This window comes from Scyliorhinus torazame, chromosome 8, assembly GCF_047496885.1.
Source record: "Scyliorhinus torazame isolate Kashiwa2021f chromosome 8, sScyTor2.1, whole genome shotgun sequence".
In the NCBI taxonomy this organism is placed as follows: domain Eukaryota; kingdom Metazoa; phylum Chordata; class Chondrichthyes; order Carcharhiniformes; family Scyliorhinidae; genus Scyliorhinus; species Scyliorhinus torazame.
Window position 1 is genome coordinate 264646927 of NC_092714.1, and position 20795 is coordinate 264667721.

The 20795-nt window shown below is 45.0% G+C and overlaps 1 protein-coding gene across 1 annotated transcript in view; it reads left to right on the top strand.

The window, feature by feature from the left end:
- The window catches only part of LOC140428610 (serine/threonine-protein kinase 3/4), a 178461-nt gene that overhangs the window by 69201 nt on the left and 88465 nt on the right, over positions 1 to 20795 (top strand). The window contains exons 8-9 of the mRNA XM_072515268.1: positions 5530 to 5658; positions 9504 to 9693. Coding sequence (XP_072371369.1) covers positions 5530 to 5658; positions 9504 to 9693 — 319 coding nt within the window. The remainder of the gene's footprint in view (positions 1 to 5529; positions 5659 to 9503; positions 9694 to 20795) is intronic.

The following is a 20795-nucleotide window of genomic DNA, read 5'->3' on the forward strand; positions in this document are numbered from 1 at the left end:
CCCCAGGGCCTGATCATCTACATCCCAGAGTAGTTCAGTGGCTCTGAAAATAGTGGATGCATTAATCTAATTAAGGGCAATCAAACTTTGGCTAATCCACCTACCCTGCACATCTTTGGTTTGTGGGGGTGAAACCCACGTAGATGCGGGGAGAATGTGCAAACTCCACACAGACAATGACCCAGGGCCGGGATCGAACATGGGTCCTCAGCGCCGTAGGCAGCAGTGCTCGCGACCGTGCCTATCTTCCAAGGTTCTATAGACTCTGCTAATGTTTAAAAAGGGAGATAGAGAGAAAACAGGGAATTGTAGACCTGACGTCAGTAGTGGGGATAATTCTAGAATCCATTATCAAAGATTTCATAGCAGCGCACAGTGGAAAACTAGGAAAACAGTGGCAGGATCGGACAGCGTCAGCATGGATTTATGAAAGGGATATCATGCTTGACCAATCTGGAATTCTTTGAGGATATAACTAGTAGAGTCAATGAAGGGGCAGCATGGTAGCACAGTGGTTATCACAGTTGCTTCACAGCTCCAGGGTCTCGGGTTTGATTCCCGGCTTGGATCACTATCTGTGTGGAGTCTACATTCTCCCCGTGTCTGCGTGGGTTTCCTCCGGGTGCTCCGGTTTCTCCCATAGTCCAAAGATGTGCGGGTTAGGTGGATTAGCCATGCTAAATTGCCCCTTAGTGTCCAAAAAGGTTAAGTGGGGTTACGGGGATAGGGTGGAGGCATGGGTTTGAGTAGGGTGCTCTTTCCAAGGGCCGGTGCGGACTCGATGGGCCGAATGGCCTCTGTCTACACTGTAAATTCTATGATTCTATAAGGGCAGCCAGTGGATCTGGTTTATTTGGACTTTCAGAAGACTTTTGACAAAGTCCCACATGAGAGGTCAATGTGTAAAATTAAAGTGCATGGGATTAGGGAATAGAAAATTGGTTGGCAGACAGGATAAGTGGGTCTTTTTCCCAATTGGCAGGCAGTGACTAGTGGGGTACCACAGGGATGGGTGCTGGGACCCCAGCTATTCACCATACATTATATATATTAGTGATTTAGATGAGGGAATGAAATATCAAAAGTCAATTTGCAAATGACACACAGCTGGGTGGAGAGCGAGCTGTGAGGAGGATACAGAGATCCTTCAGCACGAGTTGGCAAGTTGAGCGAGTGGGCAAATGAATGGCAGATGCAGTATAATCTGGATAAATGTGAGGTTATCCACTTTGGTATTAAAAACTGGAAGGCAGATTATTACCTGAATGACCATAAATTAGGAGAGGGGAATGTGCAACGAGACCTGGGTGCCCTCGTACATCAGCCACTGAAGGTAAGCATGCAGGTGCAGCAGGCGGTAAAGGAGGCAAATAGTATGTTAGCTTTCCTAGCGAGAGGATTCGATTATAAGAGCAGGGATGTCTTGCTGCAATTATGCAGGGCCTTGTGACGCCACACCTGGAATATTGTGTGCAGTTTTCATTGAAGGCATACAGCATGCTTGCCTTCATTGGACGGGGTATTGAGTACAAGAGTCGGCAGATCATGTTACAGTTGTATAGGATTTTGGTTAGGCCACATTTGGAATACTGCGTGCAGTTCTGGTCGCCACATTACCAGAAGGGTGTGGATACTTTAGAGAGGGTGCAGAGGAGGTTTACCAGGATGTTGCCTGGTGTGGAGGGTGCTAGCTATGAAGCAAGGTTGAGTAGATTAGGATGTTTTCGTTGGAAAGACGGAGGTTGAGGGGGGACCTGATTGAGGTCTACAAAATTGAGAGGTATGGACAGGGTGGATAGCAACAAGCTTTTTCCAAGAGTGGGGGTGTCAATTACAAGGGGGTCACGATTTCAAGGTGAGAGGGAAAAAGTTTAAGGGAGATATGCGTGGAAAGTTTTTTACGCCGAGGGTGGTGGGTGCCTGGAACGCTTTGCCAGCAGAGGTGATAGAGGCGGGCACGATAGCATCATTTAAGATACATCTAGACAGATATATGAACGGGCGGGGAACAGAGGGAAGTATATCCTTGGAAAATAGGCAACAGGTTTAGATAAAGGATCTGGATCGGCGCAGGCTGGGAGGGCCGAAGGGCCTGTTCCTGTGCTGTAATTTTATTTGTTCTTTGTTGTTTATTTAGGACAGAGATGAGGAGAAATGTTTTCACCCAGAGAGTGGTTGGCCTGTGAAATTTGCTACCACAGAAAGTAGTTGAGGTCAAAACATTGTTTTCAGGAAGCAGTTAGACATAGCACTTGGGATGAAGGGGATCAAAGATATGGGGGGCGGGGGGGGGTGTGAAGGTTCAATCAAGCTATTGATTGAATGATCAGCCATGATAATGAATGGTAGAGCATACTTGAAGAACTGAATGGTGGTCTCCTATTTTCTACGTTTCTATATGGCATTCTGAATGAGTTATTGTTTATGACACATTATTGCCAGCATTGACATTGGAACAGCTGAAATCTAACTGGGAGGTGTTGATTAGAGGTTATTTTCAATATACTAGACTCAATTTATACAGATTCCCAGAAGTTTGGCTTTTTAAAAATGGTATTCTTTATGATGGGAATTGGATTCTGGACGAAGGGACTGTATTGGTGTGCTGGATTTCGATTGTCTCAGAAATGGTGTGGCTTGTGGTAACGATGTGGACAGAGAAGGAACTTGATACGCCAAGACATTCTGCCAGCTGGTCATTTGCCACAGGCCACATGATTTGCTGCCACAGACTCGGTGTGGGTGCGGGGGGCAGACAGGAAAATGAAGTTGCGACCGCAAGCAGATCAGCCAGAATCTTACTGAATCGTCAAAGGGCTAAATGGTCACTCCGAAATCCAAGTCAAAGGTACTGCGATGGAGGGAATGAAAATGCCACTCGATGAAGATTAAATCATTGCCCTTGCTATTAACAGCTGAGTGTTAATTGTGAGACGCTTTAGAGATACTGCACTCCAGCACACCAAACTACCTGCCTGTGTTGCCTCTTGTCGAGATATTGGGAGACTTTGCATGAGTTTGTTTCGGTCCCAATGTGTCTCCAACTTGGCTGGAATTCTAGTCCAGTGCTTGAGAGGAATTCAATCTGCCATTCATCATCTTGATCTCCGGATGAATCAACTGGGTTTGGAATGGTTAGTGATGGATGAGGCAAACATAGTTGCATATTTATGAGGCAACCTGCAGAACAAGTCGTTCAGTATTGATCTGCAACAGAATACAAATAAATCTTCCATTTAGTCGGGGATATGTACCTGAATTGAAGGCTCGGATTTCCTGGCGGAGTAAGTGAGCTTTCCTGGCATTTTAGGTCCAGTTGGTTTGTCTGGGTACCTGTACATTCCTGTTGTAATGAGTTAAACGTCCACTAGGGTGACGCGTTCATGGAAAAACCCAGAAAATAAAAATCTGTGCGCTTGAATTGGATTTGGAAATTGAGAAGCTCAACAAATCTTCCAGCATTGCCAAAATTTTGGTTATTATAGTATCGCCGTTTGTGGGATCTTCCTTTGTTGCTGGGTTTCCTGCATTACAGCACTGACAGCACCTCCGAGCTCCTTAATCATCTGGACGTCATAACGTTGAAAAAGATGCAAAAAAAAAAAATGCAAGTTTTTTTCCTACCCTTGCCATGTGTTCAGCTTATTCCAAGGAGCAGGAGACTGAAGCAGCGAGATTCTAATTATCAGAACCAGCGGGATGTTTCAAGTTGACCCTGCTTGGCAGAGACACTCGTTTGTTTGGTCCTGGGTTTGTCATCTGCTCACACGCAGACGGACAGACCTGCGTTGGGAGGGCGACGCCACATCAAGCACTTCCCACAGATAAATGTGTTTTTTTTAAAAAACCTGATTGTGAAGGAAAGAGAAGGAACAGCTGATTTCTGAGCTCTAAGTCTTTTTATTTTCCTTAAATATGTGCCCCCTCTCCCACCCCAAACATCCATTTGGGATCCAAGTGTTTTTTTTTTTATTTCCTTAATTACAAATTTAGAGTACCCAATTATTTTGTTCCAATTAAGGGGCAATTTAGCGTGGCCAATCCACCTACCCTGCACATCTTTTGGGTTGTGGGGGTAAGATCCACGCAGACACGGGGAGAATGTGCAAACTCCACACGGACAGTGACCCAGAGCCAGGATCAAACCGGGTCCTCGGCACCATGAGGCAGCAGCGCTAACCACTGCGCCCTTTTGGGATCTAAGCTGAGGAGAAATAGATGTTCCCGGATCGAATGGAGGGAAGTTCAATAAGCTCCAGACCATTAAAGGGACTGTGGTTTCATAGCGACCCGTCTTGCTGCCATCATATTTTCAAACATAGGATTTTGTCATCACTTCAACAATATAAAATTAATGTCAACCTCATGAACTGCAAAACTGGAGTGTGCATGGGTGATTAAAAACCCAGGCTGTTCCATGAAATAAGTCAGCCTGAGAACTCCACGCCAACATCAGGAGAGAGTGAACATGGCTGGGACTCTAAGAAAATAAAGTTGAAGGGTGATATGAAAGGGTTTGAGAGGATCAACGCGAGGGGCAGAGGTGTAACACAGTCATTTCAGGTGCCTTGTTTGACAATGCCGGCGATCGTGGTTCTCCAGCTTCCATGGTCCTTGATCGCCAACATCTTGGTGGTGTTCTCAACACCTGTTCTGCTTAGTGTTGATGCCTATCCTCCTGTCTGTCTGTCTTGCTCTGCTGCCCTTCACTTTACCAATCATAGCCACAGGTTCTAGTTTCTCCCTCCGAAGTGTGTGCCCAAAGAATTGTACAGTTGTCTTTTGATGATCATCTGCAAATGTTATTCTTCTTGAATTTCTTCAGCTTCCTCATTAGTTGTGTGTTCAATAAGGAATTCCGGAAAAACTTTTAAAATGTGGAACTCACTACTACACGTTGAGCCAAGAAGTATAGATGGATTTGAGAGGAAGCTAGAGGGAGAAAGAAATAGAAGCATATTCCGATAGAGTGAGATGAGGTAAGGTGGGAGGAGGCTGGTGTGGAGCGTAAACACTGACATGGACCAGTTGGGCTGAATGTCCCGTTTCTGTGCTGTAAATTCTATTTAAAAGGATTACTCCTCTTCCGATACTGGCCGACTCGTGTAACATTTGCAGCTTCTAAGATCATGGTTGGATACAAGCTGAAGAGAATTTACTCTCCAGCTTCACAAAGCTTAGTTCTGTCTTTCAGTGGAAGCTGAAGTGAAGGGAATGCACTGCCTGTTGAAGTAGTTGAGTCGGAACCATAAGGGACCTTCAAGCGGCTATTGGATAGGTACATGGATTATGGTAGAATGATGGGGTGTAGATTAATTTGTTCTTAATCTAGGACAAAAGGTCGGCACAACATCGTGGGCTGAAGGGCCTGTTCTGTGCTGTATTTTTCTATGTTCTATGAAGAAGGGACTTCAGTTATATTATACCTGATGTCAACTCTTAGTCTTAGATTATACTCTTAGTCAAACAGCTGGACACATTTTTATTCCCTCAAAATTCTTCACATGCATTTTTTTCTTAACCTTCCAGCATCCCTTCATTAAAAGTGCCAAACCTGTGTCAATTCTGCGAGACCTGATCAGTGACATGATGGAAATTAAATCGAAACGGCAGGAGCAGCAGCAGCGAGACTTGGATCAGGAGGATGAGGAAAACTCGGTAGGTCTGTGTTTCCAGGTTCTTATCGACCCTTTCTTGCTTGAGTCGTACTAAAGATGTCAGCCTGACTCAAGTGAGCAACAGCCTTGCCTCTGGGCCAGAAGGTTGTGCATTTGAGTCATGTGCCAACATTTTACTCTGGCACTTTCAGGGAATTTGGGATAATGGCTGGTTCTGAAACTAAAACTGGCATATCTCCTAAGATCTAGATCAGCTGTGATCGGACTGCCTGGTGGAACGTGTTTTATCTGCCATAGGCCCTTCCCTGTTGGATAATAGTAATTGAGACAGCAGCATAGCTTTGAATTTATATGGTGGATTTAACTGAATAAAAAGATCCCTTAATGCTTCGCAGGACAGTTTTCAAACTAAAATTTACACCCAGCCACATAAGGAGGTGCCAGGGAAGATGACTGAAAGCTTGCTCAAGGAGGAGCGAGGCAAGGAGGTTGAAGGAAAGATTACGTGCAAGTATCTTGGAGGGCTTGAGGTATAGAAGGATGTGAAAGCAAAGATGAGAATTTTAAAATCACGATGTTGCTTGACTGGGAGCAAATGGTAATCAGTGAGTGCAAGGGTGATGTGTGAATGGGGACTTGGTGCATGTTAAGATTCGGGCAGCAGAGTTTTATACTGAAGTTGGTCACTTGAACTGGGCTGGCGACCCACTAGCACCTTGTTTAAGTGTAGAATGTGGGTAATCCAGTTAACTTTACACAACACGGCAGGGGCAGCACGGTAGCATTGTGGATAGCACAATTGCTTCACAGCTCCAGGGCCCCAGGTTCGATTCCGGCTTGGGTCACTGTCTGTGTGGAGTCTGCACATCCTCCCCGTGTGTGCGTGGGTTTGCTCCGGGTGCTCCGGTTTCCTCCCACAGTCCAAAGATGTGCAGGTTAGGTGGATTGGCCATGATAAATTGCCCTTATTGTCCAAAATTGCCCTTGGTGTTGGGTGGGGTTGCTGGGTTGTGGGGATAGGGTGGAGGTGTGGACCTTGGGTAGGGTGCTCTTTCCAAGAGCTGGTGCGGACTCCTTCTGCACTGTAAATTCTATGATCTATGATAATTCAATTGACTTTGCTGTAAACCAACACTTCAGATTGGTCTAGAACAGATCCGGTCTTCCAGCACTAATGTCCACTCTTGGCTATGTTTACAATACTATTGGTTGTTCATGGTGTCAGGCAGCCTTGGAACCTGGTGCAGAGGCTTCTCTCATACAGACTCCCATTAAAGTCAAAGCAACTGTTCCGGAAAATATGGAGCCCCATCCCATACGCAGAATCACTAGAATAGCCTTGGAGGGGAGCACACCTGGACATTATCAGTGTCCAGAAGCCACAGAATAACTTATTTTGTACCAGGTGTAGTAAGTCGTTATGATGAAAGCTGGAGGCAGAATATCGCAATCAGAACTCGTCTGGCAACAGGAGGAGGCCATTTGAACCCTTGCACTTTTTCCACCATTCAGTTAGATCATAACTGCTGATTTATATCTTAATACTCCTGACACCAGAGGAAACTGTTTATCTACCCTATCAAACCCTTTAATCATCTTCATTGTCTCCATTAGAGCACTGGGCGTCTTGGTAGCACAGTGGATAGCACTGTTGCATCACAGCGCCAGGGATCCAGGTTCGATTCCCGGCTTGGGTCACTGTCTGTGCGGAGTCTGCACGTTCTCCCCGCGTCTGCGAGGGCTTCCTCCAGGTGCTCCGGTTTCCCCCCACAAGTCCTGAAAGACGTGCTCGTCCGGCGAATTGGACATTCTGAATTCTCCCTCTGTACCCGAACAGACGCCGGAATGTGGCGACGAGGGGATTTTCACAGTAACTTTATTGCAGTGTAAATGTAAGCCTACTTGTGACAATAATAAAGATTATACTTCATAATCGTCTGTGCCGAAGGGGATACGGGATACAAGCCTAGATTATGCAACATGTCCTTGTAATTTAACCCTTTCAAACCTGGCACCATTCTGATTAAGCTGCCTCCAAGGCCAGTATGCCGTTCCTGTGGTGCGCTACCCAGAGCTGAAGGCAATACTCAGGCTGTGGCCTAACCAGAGCTTTATGGTTACTGGACTGTCCTCCTGTGCACATTACCTTTTAAAGCATTCAACTATTCTGGTTGCTTTTGTTTACTGGATTTGTAATCCTTTTCTTGTCTAGAAACCAATGTATAGAAAATTTGTGTTACTGAATAGAAATAGGCATAAGATGGAGGTGAGGAGACTTGTATGGACTGTTTTCTGTGAAGTTTTGCACGGGGCTGTATTACATTTTTTAAAATAAAGTTTGCATGCTTTTTTTTGAAGGAGGTAATGTGCAAGAGATGTATGCGTAAATGAGCAATTCATCATATTGTCAAAACATCTCGAAGCACTCCCCAAAACAAATTGTTTCTGGAGTACGCCAATTGTTAGTTAGACAGACAAACACCGCAGTTCAGCTGTAAATTAAGTTTGCAATTCTTGCTGTGCTTTGGATTTGCTTGTGTGCGTGTGCATGCGTGTGTCGAGCAACCTTGAAATATCGGCAATTGGAAAATGGAGCGCTTTCGATTTTGAGCACCCAGTCTCCGCATCCAGCACCCCTGATCAGAGGCTGAATTCTCCGCCGTCCGGATTCTCCGTTTTGACGGCATCCCGGCGGCTCCCCGACGGCGTGGGGCTTCCCCGCAATGGGAAACCCCATTGACCAGCCGGCGAAACGGAGAATCCCTCCGGCGTGCCTTACCAGGGACGGAGAATCCCGCCCCAGATGTAGGATACTTAGCTGGAGAAAGAAGCTTCCACTTTTCTCCGGCCTCCCACTGGTGTAATATTTATCCATTTTTAACAGCAGTCATTCTATGGTCTATTGAAAATGATTGCCAGTTAGTACTTTGCTGTTGAGTCTGCTCAAACTATTGTGGACATGATATCGCTGGTATAATCAGGGGAAAAGTGGTCTGGGGGAGCTGTCTGAGCTTGATTACAATTCAAAATGACGACAATGATCTTCCCTTTTCAGTTATGGATGCTAATTCGCTTTCCTCATTTGCCAAGTAACTTCTTCAATTCTGCTTGCTAACAGTGGCGTTATTACTCACTGCTACAACAAAAGAAGGCTATCCTCAAGAATCAAAGGGTAATGCAATACAACAAGCCCAGCTTCCCTCCTTGGAGTTACGAATGAATCTGCTTCCACCACCCTTTCAGGCAGCGTATCCAAGATCATAGCCTGTGTTTTGTTTTTAAATTCCCCACGTCTTTCTTCTGCTTTGTCCAAGTGTAACTCTGTGCCCTCAATTCTCCTGCCAGTGGAAACAGATTCTCCCCATCAAAACTGCTCAAAATTTTGAACGCTACTTTAAATCTCCCATGACCTGCTCTGCTCTGAAGAGAACATATCGATCTTCAGTGGTCTTTGCACACGACTGACTGTGCCTCACTCGCGTTTAGACAATTATTTTGCAAGCAAAAAAGCTAGAGTAAGTTGGGGGTTTCCCCCTCCCTTAGAGAAGGTTTCAAATTTAGGATGGTGCTTGCGCGCCAATCATGTCTTATTTTCTGTTTGCATTCTAATAAATGTAAGGCGGTCAGAAGGTTACTGTGCCACTCACTGAACAGCTGGTTGGTGAAGGGCAGTATTGAGCTAATCTCTCGTTACTCAGTTATACATTTATTTTCAGAGTTAAACATCACAAACCTATGCCTCCTAGCATAAGCACACCACTGTTTCATTATGTTCCTCTTTATATCTGCTCAATTTAATGCCCACCGCTCGCATGCAATTGAACACAATTAATAAACAATTAACCATGATTTTAATATTGAGCTGCTCTTGCATAATTGACACAGGAAGAGGATGACATTGACTCGGGCACCATGGTCCGAGCGAGTGCCGAGGACACGGGGACCATGAGAGCTGCCAGCACCATGAGCGAAGGTGCGCGGACGATGATCGAGCACGACAGCTCTACACTAGACTCGCAGATGGGGACCATGGTGATCAACAGCGGAGAGGATGAAGAGGATGGAACAATGAAAAGTGAGACCACAAACTTAATATTAGTCATTACCCCCTCTAAGCACTAAATTAATGGAAACATTTAGTGACTGTGCTGCATTATTGGAGTATTTCTGCGACTGTCCCAAAAGATGTCTTCTTTTGTAAACAAAAACTTTTTTTTCCAATTAAGGGGCAATTTAGCGTGGCCAAATTCACCTACCTTGCTCGTCTTTTTGGGTTGTGGGAGTGAGACCCACGCAGACACGGGGAGAATGTGCGAACTCCACACGGACAGTGACCCGGGGCCGGGATCGAACCGGGTCCTCAGCGGCGTGAGGTAGCAGTGCTAACCACTGCACCGCTGTGCTGCTCCCCAAAAAATGGTTTTACTTTAAAAAGTAAATCCTGCCATTAGCGTGATAAGGTGTCGGCTCAGTCGGTAGCACGCTCGATCCTGAGTCAGAAGGTTGTGGGGTCAGGTCCCACCCCTGAGCACCAAATCGAGGCTGCTGCTGCCTGGAACTTGGGGGAAGGGGGTGGCGGGGGGCGAGAGAAGAACAAAGTAGTCTGCACCATTGAACCCGAGTCTCTCTCTGCTGCAATCTGCCCCCTGCCTTCACAGCTTTCACACTTGGCCCCTACAACCCCATTTCTCTCAAATCAGACATGTTGTTTCTTGACACATTGGTGCTGTTCACTTCAAAGTCCTTCCCTGCCAAGTAACTCAACAGAAGGGATTAGTGGAGATTGTAAATTTTTGGGGTAGATTAGATGCGCTATGGAAGAGTCAGCTGGAGAGAAGGCAAGTGTTTCTGGTCCTCAAGAAAAAACTTGATTTTTAAAAACTTATTCATGGGATTTGTATGTTGCTGGAAAGGGGCAGCATTTATTATTGCTCATCCCTAATTTCCCTTGAGAAGATAGTGGTGAGCCACCTTAGTGGTTTGGAAGGCTAATTGACAGGGCGGTTCAGAGCCAACCCTATTGATGTGCTGTAATTATACATAGACTAGGAGGCAGGCTTCCTTCTCGCCGTTAGGTGGTTACAACAATCTGATATCTGCCTGACCCCCGTTAGTGATGTATTTTAAAAACATGCCAGATTTACTTAATTCAATTCACAGACTGCCGTGATGAGATTTGACATGTCTCCAGATTATTACTCCAGGCCCCTGGATTACTCGTCCAGTAACAAACCCAACTAGGTCACTGCCTCCTCATGGCCCTCCACTTTCTCAGAAGCATCCCCAAGTGTCTTTAGTCGGGAAATTACTTTCTAAAGTGTGGTTATTGTTGGCATGTAACCAAACATAGCAGCCAGCTTTCTCACAGCAAGCTCCCACAAGGCGAATCTGCTTAGCACTGTTGGTTCAGGGTTAATTATTGGCCCTTGCATTGGGAGAACTACCCTGTTCTTTCTCACATAATGCCATTGGATATTTTATGCCCAGCTGAACAAATGGACAGTACTCCGTTTAACACCTCCTCTGAAAAATGACACCATGACAAAGCAGCATTCCCTCAGTATTCCACGGAAAAGCCCGTCTAGATTTGTGTCATTCACTGCTGACTTCCTGTAGGGGGCTAGAACCTACAGCCACTGACTCAGTGGTGAAAGTGATACTGAATGAGCCAATCTAACCTTGAAGAAAGTTCAAAGTCCAGGATTGAAACAATTAGGATATGTGCTGAGATAGGACCAGCTTTGCTTAAACACCACTGGTGAATCGAAAAAACAAGATTATAGTAACTCTCGCAGTGATTCCCAAACTTTACAGCTTGACTTTGCAAATGAATAAGTGAGTAATCACTGACTCTCCCATCTAAACTATAATGCCAATTAATATTATAGAATAAAATTGCATGTTAAGATTATTTTTAAATAATGCTTTTAAGAAAAGTTATTTATAGTTATTTGGTCGTACAGTGCTTGAGTATTGCTGAAAAAAGAGATGTCGAAGCTTTTTGTCTGGCACTCATCAGGACACTTCAAGAATAACAATACATGGGGAAAACAATTTGTACTATAGGAGAAGAGAATGCTGCTTGGTTGTCAAGTGGACTCTGTTTGGTAGAGGCATTACCATAGAGAATGCACCAGTTGATGGTGAACAACAGATAACTGCTGAGCATTGTTTGAAATTTAAACCAGGCCCATTTGACTGGTCAAGGCATTGCCCTGGGGAATGAATCAGCAAATGGCTGTCACTTATTTTGTGTAACTGAAACAGGTGCAATGTGTGTACATATTCTTTCTGTCTGCAACCAACGGGGCCTTGTGTATTAATATAGGTATAAAATCATAGAATCTCCACAGTGCGGAAAGAGGCCAATTGGCCCATCTGGTCCACACCGGTCCCTGAAAGAGCAACCTACTTAAGACCGCACCTCCACCCTATCCCCCGTAATCCAGTAACACCACCTAACCGTTGGACACTAAGGGGCAATTCAGCATAGCCAATCTACCTAACCTTTGGATTGTGAGAGGAAACCAGAGCACCCAGAGGAAACCCACGCAGACACGGGAAGTAAGCGTAAACTCCACACGGACAGTGACCCGAGGCCGGAATTGAACCCAGGTCCCTGGTGCTGTGAGGCAGCAGTGCTAACCACCGTGCCACCCCAGTAGCTTCCGGTACATGCACACCACACTGTGAGCCCGACTGACCAGCTTTGAGTTATTTATTTCTGTGCTGCTTTCAGTGCGCTGTCCTCTGAGGTTGGACCGCTAGTGTGCTTTGTGCTTCGCAAGTGGGGACTGTGCACTGTTTCTATCCCACACCTCCATGTTGTTTCCTGAACCCCCTAGAAACCCCGGGATGAGAGGATTGTCCTATGATGAAAGGCTGAGTAAATTTGGTCCATATTCTCAAGATTAGAAGAGTGAGAAGTGATCTCATTGAAACATCCACGATTTTGAAGGGGCCTCACAGGGTAGGCACTGAGAGATAGTCTTTCTGGGCTGGGCAATCGAGAACATGGGGGGCATAATCTCAGGATAAGGGACCGATCAATTAGGACTGAGATGAGGAGTCTTCTCTGAGGGTGTATCTTATGAATTGTGTACTCTAAGGGGTCGTGGATGCGCCATTGTTGACTTAGGCAGATTTCTGGTGCCTCATGGAACCTAAGGATATGGCGAGCGAGTGAGAAAGTGGGATTGAAGCAAACTATCAGACATGGTTGAATTGAATGGCAGGACAGGTTCAAAGGACTCCTGTTTTCTATGTTTTCGCGAGGCCCTGAGAGAATGAGTTAATGCAGGAAATCAAGCAGTGAGATTTAATTTGACTAATCTGTTTACCTTCCTTATCACAGAGCAATACAATACTCTAAATAACCTCAGATTACATTAGTATAGATTCATTTGTTAAGAAGTCTGCCGAGTCCCCATAAGATCATGTATAAATATTTAATAAGCCTCCAGTGACATTCAGCTCTGATGTGAGAGCTACTTTTCATTCTGATAAATATGTACAATATACTTTATATTGGAAAGTAAAGATATTGGAAAGTAAACACTGCAGAGCTGCACTTTGGCATTTTTATTGTTTTTACACTCCACCGATCATGGTGTTAACCGGGAAACAACTATTTGCATTTATATAGCACTGTTAACATAGTAAAATGTCCCAAGCCAATTCCCAAGCGTGCTTTTAATAAAAAGTGTCCAAAGATTGTGAGAGTGACATTTAATTTAACCCTGTTTTCTCTCTCTGAAATTGGTGATATGTATTGAGGTATGATCACTCGGGTAAATCATTCGAGCAGCCGTTTATCTCGGGTGGATAGTGGGACAGGTGCTGAATCACGAGGGAGGGGAAGGAACATGGAGAGTCTAGTTGAAGTCAATCTTTTGTCCACTTGCCCAGGGATCTGGAGCAGGAACACTTGTCCAATGTATTGTTTCCCTTGCACTTCCTTTGTGTACACATCTCAACCAACCCCCTCCAATCCTGCCAAAAAGCTGGAGTTGGCAGAGGCCAATTATATTTTTCCTTCCTTCCTAAGAGCTCTATAATCCGCAGTAGCTGAAATGCTTATGTTTTGTTTGTCCACTTGGGTATCCATTCTATGATGCACCCTTATGAGAGTGGTTATCAGATCAGGAAGGGTTTCTGAGCTGGAGGTGACTTCCCTTCCATTACACGATATCTAGTGTCATCTGTACAATCATATGTGTCCTATCTAATCTTTAACTGTCTTCACTAACCTGACTACAGTGTGCTTTAAAGCTTCATTTGGAGCCAGTTGAACAATAAGTTGAGTTACCACCGCTACTTATCATAAACAAAGATTCTGTGTGCTGGAAATGCCCAATGTTGGCTTTCCTGCGACAATGTCAATATGCATTTATATATTGGCTTTAACCGAGTCAAGCTGCTTCATAGGGCTGTTAGCAGACACCGAGTCACAATGGAGGTGTTGGGATACATGACCAAAAGCAAGGTTGAAGAGGTGTAAATTCTAAGAAGCTTCTAAAAGAAGGGGTGGGAGGCGGAAAGGTTTAGGAAGAGAATTCAAGCTGTCGGCCCAGGCACGGCTGTTAGTGATGGGCTGATTGAAATCAGGGATGCTTAAGAGCCCAGTATTGGAGGAGCACTGTTTTCTTTGTGTTGTAGGGCTCAAGGAGGCGACAGAGGTGGGGAGGGACAGGGCCACGGAGGGACTTTAGGAGAACCCTTCTTACCACCGCCATTGAAGATGGGCGAGGTATTGTTTTCGCCCCTGTTTGTCTGTAAATAAAATATCGCAAAAAACAATGGGCAGATTTCAACATAGCTTGGCGCGCACAGTAGTACCCAAGGAAGAACTGATCAGTTTCATGCCAAGATGCAGATTATGGATCCAGATCCTGGAATTCTTTTTAAATTTACACTAGGAGATTGGGCAAATGGACTTTAAATGTTATGGGTTGTTTGATTTAGAATGTTATTGGATTGTTTTACGATGCCGTGGGTTCTCTCAGCTGCAATTTGTCACAGCTGTCAAAATGCGAGCAGAGTTTTCGGAGCAGTTTGTTGGAGGTGAATTGTTCTGAAGCCTCCAGTAAGATGGAAGCTCTTAATAAAAAGATTTATTTTATTTAAATCCTGCTTTGAAGCCATTTAGTTCCATGTGAAAGAATGGAGTACTTTTGTCCTCCTCTTTCCACACAGCTTTCTTTCTCCTTTGTCATTAAAGAAAATATTTTCATTTATATCGCACCTTTCTCAATTCAGGGTGTGTCACGGTGTTTTACAGCAAATTAAGTACTCGTTGTAATAATGTAGGAAATGAAATCCGATTGGATTTGATTATTGTCACGCCTACCAAGGTACAGTGAAAAGTATTTTTCTGCGAGCAGCTCAACAGATCATTAAGTACATGGGAAGAAAAGAAAATACATAATAGGGTAACACAAGGTATACAATGCAGCCTTAGAATTAAATTTTAAAAGATTAGAATGAGTATAAGTAAAAAGTGAATCTGTTGGGGAGAGCTCGCAGAGAGTTGCCTCGCTCTGGCGCCATCTTGGGGGAAGAAAAGAAAACGGCATGGCAGTGTGATTATGATCAGATATTCTGTTTTGGTGATACTGGGTGCAGCTCCAACAGCACTGAGCTTAATACCTTCCAGCCCACTTCATAGGCACTCCATCCACTTCCTCCTGACTTACCGTTCTTTTACTGTCACGGAAGTCTTGTGGTGTAGTGGTAGCATTCCTATCGGAAGCTCTAGGTTCAAGTCCAACGCCAGGACTTGTTAGCTATGGAAGCAGCGATAATAATGTGGTTCACCGGGCTGATAATCAGCTCAGGAATCCTTCCACTGCTTCCCCACTTCCCCCAAAGGGGAAGTAAAAATGTGTGAAGATACACTAAAATGAAACGTGTCACTGAAAACCCTGGAATCGGAACAGCAACACGAGGCAACCTTCACTACATGGACTGAATCAGTTCAAGATTGCTCACCATATTCAGTAGCGATTGGCAATAAAGTACTGATCTTGCTAATGATATCCATATTCTAATGTTCTTAAAATTCAACCATAGGATTGTGTCACTATTTAAATCTAATCGTCTTTTTAATCAGACACTGCATACTTGTTTCAGTAGGGATTCACTGGGTTAATAATGGTCAGTATTGGGAATTCTGCCCAATACTATTGTTCCCTACACCCACTCCCCTTCCCCCGTCAAAGATGTCAAGGCCGATTGCCACTCGAGTCACTGGTATGGACCTTGCAAAAAGTAGCTTTGCAAGTATAAGAGCTCATTTTAACTGTCTCGTACCATTGTGTGTGGTCCCCACAGTAACAAATGAGTATTTTTTCTACATGCGCTTATCTCTCAGTGATCACGCATAGAATGGAGGCCAGCAAGACATTAAATACCGCCAATCGGTTCTGACGAATGCTCGTTAACCTGAAATGTTAACTCTGTTTCTCTGCCTGTCCTGCTTAGTGTACCCAGGGTGCTTTTTGTGAACACCGAAGTAGGTTAACAGTAACAACAGCTAACAGGCCTATGTTGGAAATCCTTGACCAATCTGGCAGATGTGTGGAGAAAGCAACAAATAATATGAAATGAAATGAAAATCGCGTATTGTCACAAGTAGGCTTCAAATGAAGTTACTGTGAAAAGCCCCTAGTCGCTACATTCCGGCGCCTGTTCGGGGAGGCTGGTACGGGGATTGAACCCGCGCTGCTGGCCTGCCTGGGTCTGCTTTAAAAGCCAGAGATTTAGCCCAGTGAGCTAAACCAGCCCCTTGTGCTAAACCAGGTCAATGACCTTGCACCGGGTGAGATGGGAGAATTTGGCGACTTAGCTGTTCACAAACCGGTACAGGGCCAGGGAAAAGGAGGGTTTTGCGGGGATCGGGTGAGAGGATGGGAAAGAACAAGGGAATAGTTAAAGGATGAAAGGGATGAGGATGAAAGGCAAAATGGATAGTTAGTGGGGCAAGTAAAGAAACAAAAGGGCCCAGGATAGGTGTCAAAGGTTAACGGCCTTGTCAACACGTTTGGTATTAGTGCTGGAAAATAAAACCGGGATTGAGGCTTTTGCCCCTTAATTTTGCTCTTGTATTAATATTATTCACTTTGGAAGCGAATTCAATACGTGATGGAGGGTGGGGAAATTGCAGGAGTATTGGGAAAGGGCAGGAATGTGGAAGTGATTAGATACTTCTAGCAAAGAGCCCTTCTGTGCTATATTACTCTATCAATATGCAAAATGAGTATTACCAAGTGTTTTGATGGAAGAAGAACCTTTGCGTGAAATGCGCAGACGTGAGTTACGATATTTGACCACACGGTGGCACCAGATCTCAACATCAGAGCCCAGACTTAAATACAAGGGAAAAGGGCTCTCGTGCCTGGTTTTAACTAATTCTACGGTGGCAGCAAACTGTTGATTCCCCCCCCCCCCCCCCCCCCCCCCCCCCCCCCAAAAGCTTCCTTCCATCTCCTCAAGCTGGCGTTCACACCACATCTATTAAGGCTGCTTTGTTTCCATCTCTTTAATGTCACCTGTTTCTGTCCCTAATTAATCTCCACTACTGTAACTCACCTCTTGTATTCAGGCTTGACATCTTCCCCAGGTCCATCCTGCATAAACTGCAATTTGTCTAGATACTGCCTGCATAAATCCCTATTAATGATGACTGCTACCACCTCCCCATCTCATTAGGGGTAGGTAAAGACTCTCTAGTCCATGGGGTGCATTCCACACAGTTCTCACACATTGCATATCATACTAAACCCTCTCCACCCCACCCAGAAGCCATGTGAGCTTCTGCGAGAGGATAAAAGCCCAGAAAAATTTGGGGAGGAAAACTATGTTTAAAATTCTTCAACTCACCTGTAGCGATCAGGACTATTTCAGGAGATCGCTCTGGTCCTGATAATTCAGTGCAGTACCTATCTTTTCAAAGAAATGGTCTCTGCCATTGCATCTTTTGTTTATTTGATTTTGTAATATTTGACACAGCCCCTGCAGTAGCTTCCAGCCCTGCATCTGACCCGTAACGTCTGCCTCCCTGACTCTGCACTTGTCTTTGGTGTTTGAAATCACATTCTCTTCACCACGAGGACAGTGAAATAAACACCGCACTACAATTCCTGGGGTGTCTGTACTGCCTTGAAAAGCAAACTGTTCTCCCTTTCGGGAAATGTCAGTCTTCTGCTGGGCAGGGGTTCACTGTGTGGGGAGGTGCTAGCACAGAACCATGCCACTGTACAACATTCGCAACCGAGCCAAGGTTCGAGCTCCAAGCCCTCTGCCAGAGCTTGAGTAACAAATCAGTATGCTTTACTGACGGTGTATCCATTTCCCTGAATTGTTGCAGAGAAACCGGAGTTAATTCTCCCCCAAGGTTCATCTACGGTAACTTTAATTTCTATCCGGCTGCTGTTCAACTGCGATGCACCCCGCTCTCTTTGTAAATGCAACATGCAGACAAATCTTCCAAAGCAATTATTTGCAAACATTATCGACTAGTTCGGAGAGCTGCAATTACCTTCTAATTATATACTATGGTTGATCAAAACTCAAACAACCGAGATGCCAAAAGTAAGTTGAATAAAAGCTATAGTATTTGTCTAGAACAGCAACAACCTACATCGGTGCAGTTTATAAAAAAAAATTTTTTTTAAATGCCTTTAACATAGGAAAACTTCCCGAGGAGCATTATCAAACAAAGCTTGATGCTGAGCTGCATGAGGCACTGGGACAGGTGACCAAGAAGTGTATAAATGGAGAGAAAGAGGCGCAGAGGCCGAGAGGTTTAGGGAGGAAGTTCCAGAGGGTGGGGGGGGGGGGGGGGGGGGGGGGGGGGGGGGGGTCCTCGGCAGTGTGAAGATGCACACATGGAATGCAGGAGAGTCCATTGAGAGTTGTGGTGTTGGAGAAGGATACAGAGTAGGGGAGGGTGGAGGCCATGAATGGATTTGAAAGCAAGAATGAAAATTTAAAATAAAATTGATGAACTGTTGCTGGACCCAGAAACAAACCTACGTCACCAAACATGGGCGAGAGTTAACGGTTTTGTGCACATGGACATTGATGTTGCCGAGCACTTAACACGAGTACATGAGATAGGACCAAGAGTGGACCGTCCAGCCCGTTGAGCCTGCTCTGCTATTCAATACAATCATGGCTGATCTTGAGTTTTAACTTCACTTCCCAACCACACTCCGTGTCCCTTAATTCCCGAGAGACCACTGGGAGGTCACTAAGATGATTGATGCAGGTAGGGCAGTAGATGTTGTCTATATGGACTTCAGTAAGGCCTTTGACAAGGTCCCTCATGGTAGACTAGTACAAAAGGTGAAGTCACACGGGATCAGGGGTGAACTGGCAAGGTGGATACAGAACTGGCTAGGCCATAGAAGGCAGAGGGTAGCAATGGAGGGATGCTTTTCTAATTGGAGGGCTGTGACCAGTGGTGTTCCACAGGGATCAGTGCTGGGACCTTTGCTCTTTGTAGTATATATAAATGATTTGGAGGAAAATGTAACTGGTCTGATTAGTAAGTTTGCAGACGACACAAAGGTTGGTGGAATTGCGGATAGCGATGAGGACTGTCTGAGGATACAGCAGGATTTAGATTGTCTGGAGACTTGGGCGGAGAGATGGCAGATGGAGTTTAACCTGGACAAATGTGAGGTAATGCATTTTGGAAGGGCTAATGCAGGTAGGGAATATACAGTGAATGGTAGAACCCTCAAGAGTATTGAAAGTCAAAGAGATCTAGGAGTACAGGTCCACAGATCACTGAAAGGGGCTACACAGGTGGAGAAGGTAGTCAAGAAGGCATACGGCATGCTTGCCTTCATTGGCCGGGGCATTGAGTATAAGAATTGGCAAGTCATGTTGCAGCTGTATAGAACCTTAGTTAGGCCACACTTGGAGTATAGTGTTCAATTCTGGTCGCCACACTACCAGAAGGATGTGGAGGCTTTAGAGAGGGTGCAGAAGAGATTTACCAGAATGTTGCCTGGTATGGAGGGCATAAGCTATGAGGAGCGATTGAATAAACTCGGTTTGTTCTCACTGGAACGAAGGAGGTTGAGGGGCGACCTGATAGAGGTATACAAAATTATGAGGGGCATAGACAGAGTGGATAGTCAGAGGCTTTTCCCCAGGGTAGAGGGGTCAATTACTAGGGGGCATAGGTTTAAGGTGAGAGGGGCAAAGTTTAGAGTAGATGTACGAGGCAAGTTTTTTACGCAGAGGGTAGTGGGTGCCTGGAACTCACTACCGGAGGAGGTAGTGGAGGCAGGGACGATAGGGACATTTAAGGGGCATCTTGACAAATATATGAATAGGATGGGAATAGAAGGATACGGACCCAGGAAGTGTAGAAGATTGTAGTTTAGTCGGGCAGTATGGTCGGCACGGGCTTGGAGGGCCGAAGGGCCTGTTCCTGTGCTGTACATTTCTTTGTTCTTTGTTTGTTCTTTGTACCAAAAGCCTGTCTGCCTCGGCCTTCAGTATATTCAATAATGGAACCGCCGCAATCCTGTAGTATAGAGAACTCCAAGGGCCTTTGATTGAAGAAATCTCTGCTCATCTCAGCCCTAAATGATTGGTTCCTAATCCTGAGACTGTGCTTCCTGTTTTGTAGATTGCCCAGCCAATGGAACAACCCGAGTCAAGCCCCTTCTGAATCTTGTATGTTTCAATGAAACCACCTTGCATTTTCCTAAACTCCAGAGAGTGTAAGCCCAATTTACTCAACCTCTCATCATTAGGAAACCCACTCACCCCAGAGACCAATCTAGTGAACTTCGCTGTACTTACAATATATGTAAATCTTTCCTTAAATATGGAGACCAAAACTGCATGCGGTATTCCAGGTGTGGGTCTCTCCAAAACTCTCTACAATTGTAGTAAGACATTCCTGCACTCCAATGCCCTTGCAATAAACACCCACGTTCCACTTTGCTTTCCTAATTGCTTGCTGTACCTGCAGACCAACTTTGGTTTCTTGGACAAGCCCACCCAAGACCGTTTGAACATCCACCGCTAGGAGTTTCGCAGCTTTAAAAAAAAAAATGTCCTGCTTTTCTATTCCGTAAACAGCGGAATCAAATGCAGACTTGCTCCATTGAGAATTCTCACTGCAGTTCCGCCATCAATAATGCAGCAGATCAA